Source organism: Panicum virgatum, chromosome 6N, assembly GCF_016808335.1.
Source record: "Panicum virgatum strain AP13 chromosome 6N, P.virgatum_v5, whole genome shotgun sequence".
NCBI classification, from domain to species: Eukaryota; Viridiplantae; Streptophyta; class Magnoliopsida; order Poales; family Poaceae; genus Panicum; species Panicum virgatum.
Window position 1 is genome coordinate 46,238,867 of NC_053150.1, and position 8,785 is coordinate 46,247,651.

Below are 8,785 nucleotides of genomic sequence, written 5' to 3' on the forward strand. Positions count from 1 at the left end.
TAAGCTGTACACGGCTGCATGCAACGTCGTCGCTTCGTATGCCGTCCCGTCAGCTGCCAAAACAGCCACGGCGAATATTTCCCGCGCCAGTTTCGTGGGCCAATTGATTTCACGATTAAATGAGGCAGGGAGTACCGAGACACCGACGCCCTACATAAACGAAAAAGCAGAAAACTGACGGACACCTTATAATCGAAAATGGAGGGAGTATTGTACATGCGCATTAGACGCAAATCAACACAACCTGCAACATTTTCCTCTCCAGGAAGGCAAGAACGTGGTGCCACCACCATTGGTGTTATATATGCATGGGAGATGAATATAATGAATAGCATTGGTGTTCAGGTCACTACAGTACATCTCATCGTGGATAGCTTGCAGACAACAACATTTCCTCTTCCATGGTATACTGTCTGCTTGTTTCAGCAGCTAGTCCTCCCGGTGACATGTAATGAGCTGGAGTTTGATCCTTCTCGTATTTCCTACTTGAGGTTGTGTTATGATGAACTTGCTTTCTTGTGACACTCAGGTTTCAAGTGTCATCTCAACTTCCCTCATTGTGGGCCGATCTTCTCCATTCAGTTTTGTACACATTGCTGCTAGTGTGGCAACTTCATCAACTTGTTCAGCATCCTCTTCAATGATTTGAGGATCAATTATGTCAGCCTGGCTGCCTTCCGTGAGTAGTGATGCAAAGTGTGAAACAAGACTGCCTCCGTCATTGGTCCTAAAGACAAATGGTTTCTTTCTGGTAAGCAATTCTATAAGAAGAACACCGAAACTAAAAACATTGCTCTTGTCTGTGAGTCGGCATGTATAATAATACATGGGATCTAAGTAGCCAATGGTTCCTTGGACGACTGTAGTCACTCCAGTTTGATCGATCTGGATATACTTCGAAGCTCCAAAATCTGATACCTTTGCTGTTAAATTATCATCAACAAGTATGTTAGATGATTTGATATCTCTATGGAGTATTGGTGTTGAAGCAGCTGAATGTAGGTAGGCTAGACCTCTAGAAATTTCAAGAGCAATCCTCAATCGGTCATCCCATGATAGCGATTTTGGTCCTTCAACATGAAGATGATGAGCAAGAGTACCATTTGATATGAACTCATAAACTAACAGCGGGACTTCTGTCTCAAGACAACATCCAAGAAGCCTGACGACGTTCCTGTGGTTGATCTGAGAAAGAATTGCAACCTCATTTATAAAATCATCAATTTCTCTCTGTACTATGATCTTTGATTTCTTGATTGCCACAACTTGTAGGTCTAGAAGTCCTTTATACACAGCACCATGCCCTCCACCACCTACCTTATGAGATGCATCAAAATTGTTTGTAGCCTTCTCTAGCTCCGCTAAGGTAATGATCATCCTTCCACCAATATCTGCCCTTTGTGATATCAACTGCTGGAGTAGCAACCCATGATTTTGCTTGAAAAATCTTTCTTTCATCTTCTTCACCTTTTGTTCCCGGACTGCACGGAATATGAAAGGAGCAGCAATGGCCAAAAGCAGAAGGCCTATGCCACCACCAACTCCTAGCTCGATTGCCCGAACTGAAAGATATGAATTAGCCACAAATATCAGAGAATTATTACTAGATAACACGCTCAATTTTGAAAGTAGTTGGTTAATGCTTGTCACCTGGGATGGTCTTGGTTGCGATGCATCCTCCTTTAGTCAAGAGGTCCCCAGAAGTTCCATTACTGCATTGGCAGTGGAATGTTCCAGGCATATTTATGCAAATTCCGTAGCATGGATAGAGATCTCTATGTGCACACTCGTCAATGTCTAGAAAAAACACAACGGAAACCATGAACAAGCTACGTGTTGTAGAACAAGAAAATGTTGTCAACAAATTAAACAAAAGAGTACATTAACCAAGTAGATAAGGAAAGCCATCCATTTCCTACAGCACAAACAACTAGCATTTCGAAGACTTAGGGTCTGTTTGACAGGGCTCAGGGGCGGATCCAGCATCGGGTCTAGGGGGCTCCAGCTAGCTCCCCTAGACCCGAAAAAAACAATGGAGCCCCCTTGAGCCTCCCTCCATTTTTTAGAAGAAAGGAGGAAGAAGGGGAAGAAGAAGAAAGGGAAGGGGAGGAAGGAGAAACCAGCCCCTCCAATTATTTCTGGATCCGCTACTAGCAGGGCTCCGGCTCCTTTGGTGGAGCGGCTTCTCTGATGAAGTTGGAGTCATTTTGGAAACCGTTTGGTAACTTTTAGGTTGTTTAAAATACATAGAAAAGGTAAAATGTCCATAATACCCTTCATTTTCTATTTTTTTTCTTTTTTCCATTTTTTTATATTTCTTTCTTTTTTTTCTTTCTCTTTCCTCCTTATCTACCTCCTGTTGCTTCTTACTCCTCGGCTCCTCCTCCCCCATGACGCCGGCCTCCTCAGCCCCATCCCTCCACCACCGGGTTGCCGAGGAGCTCTGTTTTAAGGCGTCGCCTCGCCTAGGCGTCCAGGCGGTAAAAGATTTGGGGCGCCGGGGTCGCTTAACGAAGCATGCGTATGGCGTCCGCCTTGACGAGGTAGGCGTCCGAGCGTCGCCCAGGAGGCTGGGGCGGACGCTTCACTCGCGGGAATCGAGGAACGGACGCTGCCTGGCGCCAATCTTTCCCGCGCGGAAAGAATCGACTTCCCGCGCGAAAGAATGGCTCCCGCGCGTTGCTTCCCGTCGTCCGCCTGCCGCGCGGGAAGGAATCGAGATAACAAGAGATTGGGAAGAGATAGAGAAGAGGGATTGAGAGAAGAAACATACCTTTCCCTTCCCAAGCAGCGCAATCTCGCACGCGCGACCCTGCCGGCGGAGCCGCACATCCCTGCGCGCTGCTCTGCTTTCCTTCCGGCGGCGCATCTCCGTTCGATTGAAGCGGAGCGTGCCCTCCCTCTGCTCCAACCAGCCACCAGGAGGCTTGCCTGCCTCTGTTCCGGCAGTCTGCTCCACCTTGCCTGCCTCGAGCTATCGAATCTGCTGGCCTGCGGCTCCGACCTGCCTTCCACTGGGTCACGACCAAGGTATGCCTTCCCCTCTCGCTCTCCCCTTCCTCTATTTGCCCTTGCCCGTGCATATATAAAACAGAGCACATCACATGGGCACCCTGTTTAGCTTGTCCACTAGTGCTTTGTTTATTTGCATGTTGATGTAGTACCATGGTGTCTGTAATTAGGAATTTAGGACATTAGGTGCTCTTTTTTATATGTTAATTGCTCTGTTTCATGTGCCAAAGTGTGTTGTTTATGGACTTGTTCTGTTTTATATGCAAATCTGCTAGTACAGTGGTCCTATTACTGCTTTCTATTCCATGTGCATGTGCTTTGTGCTGCTCCCTTTTAATAATGCATAGCTTTGTTTTTTGATGAACTGCAGACAAGGAATGGTTGCTACTGAGAGTCCAGCTTCTGTCAATGGTGAATATGATCCCACTGTTGATAAAGCTCGGAAGGCAAAGTCAAATGACCCAGGCTGGAAGTATGGTTATTGGGCAAACCTTCAAGACCGAAATGAGGTGACATGCATTCTTTGTGGCAACCCACATAAGGGAGGGATCAAAAGGCTGAAGTAGCATCTCGCAGGTGGCTATGCTGATGCCAAATTGTGCAAGAGTAAAAGACTCACTACTGCAATCAGAAAGGAAATGAGAGATTACTTGGAACAAAACAAGAGAAAGAGGCCATTGTTCCAAGATGAAGGAGAACAAGCACCGAATGTGGTGGAGGTGGTAGATGTGGAGGCTAACGCCTCAGTTATTCATCATCCAAGTTCAGGGACAGCAGCCAAACAAAGGTGTGCAACTTATCAATTTACTGCAGCAAAGACCAAGGCAGCACCAAAGGCAGCAGCAAAGACGAACAAGACAGTTGCTGAGATGCTTCGAAAGACACCCGACAAGGTGGTTAAAGAAAGATATTCAAAGAGCTATCAGCCCACAATAGAGGCCAGCACAAAGACAAAGGAGGAAAAGGAATATGTGGATCTGCAGTGGGCTTTATTGTTTTATGAATGTGGCATATCATTTAACGCAGCAGCAGCAAGGCAATTTCAGATTGCAATTGAGGCCAGCATACAGTATGGTTCAGGTTACATACCTCCTACACCCTATGATCTTGGTGAACCATTGCTTAAGAAGGCTGTGAAGTTGACAAGTACCGCGAGGGAGGACCATGAGAAGGCCTGGAAGCACTATGGATGCACTTTAATGTCTGATGGATGGTCTGATAAGAGGGAAAGACATCTAATCAACTTCCTTGTTAACAGCCCAGAGGGTACTTATTTCCTAGAGTCTGTTGACGCATCAAGTGAGGTGCATGATGCTAATATGCTTGCTAATTTGTTGGAGGAGAGGATTTAGAAAATTGGACAAGATAAGGTTGTTCAAGTTGTCACCGATAATGGAGCAAACTACAAGGCAGCGGGTAGAATTCTAATGGAAAGGATTCCTACACTATATTGGACTCCATGTGCTGCCCATTGCTTGGACCTTATGCTGGAAGAAATAGGAAAGTTGAAACCTTTCAAAAAAAATGCATTGCACGTGCAAGGCGTGTCACAACTTTCATCTATAGGCATGGTAGAATTCTTCATGCTATGAGGGAGAAAACAAAAGGTGATCTTGTGAGACCTGCAGCCACTCGGTTTGCCACATCGTTTCTTACTTTGAAATGTTTGCATAAACACATGGATCCTTTGAAGTGTTTATTTGTTAGTAATGCATGGACTGGGAATAAATTGGCAAGAACTAAGGCTGGTGAGGAGGTGCACGACATTGTGCTCTCTACAGAGTTTTGGAATGGAGTTGAGGACTGCCTTAGAGCTTCAGGGCCACTCCTTATTGTTCTTAGGGTGGTTGATGGTGATGAAAAGCCTGCAATGCCAGAGGTTGAAGCACTAATGAACCATGCAAAGGAGAAGATCAAGCTAAGATTTGCTGTCCAAAGCAAGAGACCTTTACTCAGGAAGATCATGGACATTATTGAGCGTCGTTGGGAGAACCAAATGGACCAGCCATTGTATGGGGCTGCACTGTTTTTAAACCCAGGAAAATTCCATCCCCTAGTAGCAGCGAATGATGATGCTACTATTGGACATCTAAAGGGTTGCTTCTTTGATGTGCTAGGAAGAATGGTGGAGGATGAGGAAACTAGAAACAAGATTGATGCTCAAGCCATGGACTATGAAAACCTTAGGGGAAATGCCTTCTCAAACAAATTGGCTAAACAAAACATTGAGAAAATGAACCCTAGTAAGTGATATGTTTACTTATAAATTATAATTCCAGCAAGTTTATATCTGTCTCTCTTGATTTCAGCAAGTAAATTTCATTCCTATCTCTTAATATTGCTTGTATTTGCTATTCTAGTTGAGTGGTGGTGCTCATATGGTGGTCGTGCCATTGAGTTACAAAGATTTGCTAGGCGTATTGTTAGTCTTTGTGCATCATCATCTGGCTGTGAACGAAACTGGAGTACATTTGAGTTTGTAAGTTCCGTTTCATCAAAATATTCATGGAAAAGAAACTACTGATGTGTGCAATACTACTGCAAATTATTCATTTTGTTTGCTATTTTTCAATTTTGTAGATCCATACAAAGAAAAGGAACCGGCTGTTGCATAATAGATTGAATGATATTGTGTTTGTTTCCTACAACCGAAAGATGAAAACTAGGTTTCAAATAAGGCGAGAGAAAAGGGGGGGAGGCTTTGATCCTTTGGTCCTTGAGGATTTTATTTGGGACAATGAGTGGGCTGACTCATTGCATGTGCCCACTCAGGGTGGTCGTGGGTGTGGTTCTGACCTAGGCCTTACATGGCAGCTAGTGGATGAAGTTGTTGGTTCAACAACATCACTTCAAGGCCGACATTTTCCAAGGCAAGCAAGAAATTCAACATTATCTCAAGCAGTTGAAGAAGAAGAAGAAGAGGAAGAAGAAGATCCACATGATGATGCCGATGTGAGCGATTGTGGGGATGCTCCAGCCAATTCCAATGATGAAGACAATGGGGCTTCTAACACCATTGATGAATTTGATGATGGATACTGAGATTTGAGAGATTTCAGATCTGTGCTTTTCAGCTTTTGCTACTTTTGTGCACTCAGTGCAGCACTATTTAATTTGTTAGACTATTAAGCTTGTGGTTGGTGGTGGACTATGAAGTATTGTACTATTGCTACTTAATGTCAGTTTGTGATGCATGTACTTGGTTACTGGTTGTTGCTCATTATTTCTTAGTTATAATTTGATGTGGTATGTCACCATTTGTTGAGATTTTTGCTGAGTTCTTACTACTGACCTGTCCTTATTATGTGTAGGCTACAGTTTGGGGGAAGAGAAGGCAAGACACTGGATGAAAAATGGGCACAACAAATGGCGGCAACAAGGTATGTATAATTGTATATACTTGTGCACTGCTACTAAAGTCTATGCTAGGAAGTCAGTAAGGCGTCGCCTCGCCTCGCGCCTTAAGCGCCTTGGCGGCAAAGCGGTGGCATGTCGCCTCGCCTCGCCTTACCGCTTTAAAAACATAGCCGAGGAGCCACCCTCGCCGCCCCTCCTCACGCTACCCCCGCCCCAGCCGCAGCTGCAGTCGTCTGCCGCGTCGTCGCATCTCCTCCCTGGCCCCTCCCTGCGGCCCCTACCCTTGGCCCCTGCCTGCGGCCGCCGGCCGCCGACTCCGCAGGCTGCGTCCTGCAACCACCTCCTCTCCATGGCCGCCGCCGGCCATCTCCTCCCCATGGACGCCGCTCGGCCTTCCACCATGGCCTCCCGCTGGAGCCTCCCACCACCGAATCGAGCCCCTGCTGCCACCCCAACGGGCCCCACCCAAGGGCAGGGCTGGGAAAGGGTGAGGAGCAGCCGCGCGGAGCCGGACGGAGCCACCATTTCCTAGCTCCACCTCGCCCAATCTGCTTAAGTGAGCATGATTCCAGAGGCTCCAAGGTGCTTCATGGTTGGAGCAGTTGCCAAAAATACTGTTTGGGAGGGCTCCAGTAGAGACCGGTTTTTGGAGCCGGAGCCGAAGCCCTCCTAAGCAGGACCTTAGTGGGTTCTTTTTTTTTTACGTGATAGAAGCTGCGACAACAATAATAGCCTGGTTTGCATTACCTTTACATCCATTTGGTATGGAAGCATTGCCCTCAAAGCCAGGATGGCACTGGCACTGATACCCTCCTTCTGTGTTCTTGCAATCGCCATAACATGCCCCTGGAGATTTGCATTCGTCGACATCTGAACAAAAATAAACAGCAGAACACATTGATTTGGAGAAATTAGATTGCAAGCTAGCTCAAGGGTAGTATACATATATATGTGAAATGAAATCAGCTTACTCTTAGCCTATTGCTATACCTTGGCATCCATCGGCGATGTAAGGATTGCCTTGATAGCCATGAGAGCACTGGCACTTGTACCCTTTAGCAGGCCCCAAGGCATAATCTGATGTGTTTAGCCAAGAGCTGTAGGCACTGCGGCATTCTGGGGCAGACGCATTTGTAGGGCATGTCATGTTATAAGCTATTATCCAGTTTAGCGTTGGCATGAATTCATCAAGAGACGCGTTATTTTTAGTATAATTGTAACCCCGGTCAACTATATAGGTGTAATCTGTTGACTCTGGACCAGGAACAAACAATGATCCGTCAAGCTTGTTGATCTGAATACTGTAGAAAGAATAGCCTATATAGATGTTTGCCTGACAGCATCCAATGCCTATGCAGCCGCCACGAACCCGCCCAAGCAGATATCCAATGCTACCATCTTGGTAATTAAGCCGGCGGACATACAGAGCTGCAGGAAGCGACCAAGCTGTTCACTCCTCCCCGGACGACGGCCTGGACGTCGCATCTTTCCACCAGTAGCATGTTGGTGTCCTCCGACAGGAAGTAGGGGCCGTCTCGCGGGAGGCCGAGCCCCCATGTTCCGTTCACGGTGCGGCCATCGCCGCCACCGCGACGCGCGAATTCCACGCGGCTGCTGTTGATGCGCACCGTGGCGTTGGGGACGGAGATCTCCAGCACCTGCACCTGCACGGTGCCGTCGCCCAGGAACAGCTTCGGCGGCTGCAAGGAGAGGTCGCAGGTGAGGTTGAACCAGGTGGCGTGGTAGCAGCCGGGCTCGATGCCGAACGGGTACGGGACGCTGATGTTGCCGCAGCTGCTGGTGCAGTTTGTAGCAGCAGCCCCCGGCCCGGTGGCTGCCGCCGCAGCTGGTGCCCCGCCGCGGAACGGCGGCGGCGGCGGCGGCAGCAGCGCGGTAACTACGGCAGCGAACGCTACGACGACCATTTCTACCTTCCCCATGTTTTCGTGTAATGCAGTTATGCCAAGATATGACACTAGCGCACGATGCTTTATTTCCTTGTTCACTCGCTACCGTGTACAGTGTACGTTTACTGTTCGTCGATGGAAAACTCTTCGCGGTGGCTTGACTTGGACTACGATGCTCACGAATTGGTCTCTCGTTTTTGGCATCTTCCGAGTTCCATCCTCTAATCGATACAAGCTGTGACCTTGACTACTAGCCAGTTACTGTCAAGATCGATCGGCTTGTGGTGTAGGATGATAATCTAGACTAGATAGTGTGGGACCGAAGCCGGCGACCAGAGGGGGGTGAATGGGAACCGATCAAAAATTTTTCCAAATTCGAATCGTCGGCCTATATCCCAAAATCGCCCAATCCCTCAAGGGTTCTGACCAAAGTTTGGAGTAGCTATTGAAGAGCTAAACCAACACAAAAGGCCTCGAACCAGCGAACGAAAACACGAAGCGAATCGGAA

At 47.3% G+C, this 8,785-nt stretch overlaps 1 protein-coding gene and 1 pseudogene across 1 annotated transcript; one reads left to right on the top strand and one right to left on the bottom strand.

Annotated features, from left to right (window-relative positions):
* Nucleotides 1-161: 161 nt before the first annotated feature.
* Nucleotides 162-8,475, bottom strand: LOC120677295 (annotated as a pseudogene).
* Nucleotides 3,419-6,226, top strand: LOC120677300. The gene is made up of 3 exons (XM_039958448.1): nucleotides 3,419-5,255; nucleotides 5,373-5,491; nucleotides 5,593-6,226. Exons 1-3 carry the CDS (start codon nucleotides 4,472-4,474, stop codon nucleotides 6,052-6,054), a joined length of 1,365 nt encoding a protein of 454 aa, XP_039814382.1. The 5' UTR covers nucleotides 3,419-4,471; the 3' UTR covers nucleotides 6,055-6,226.
* Nucleotides 8,476-8,785: the final 310 nt, after the last annotated feature.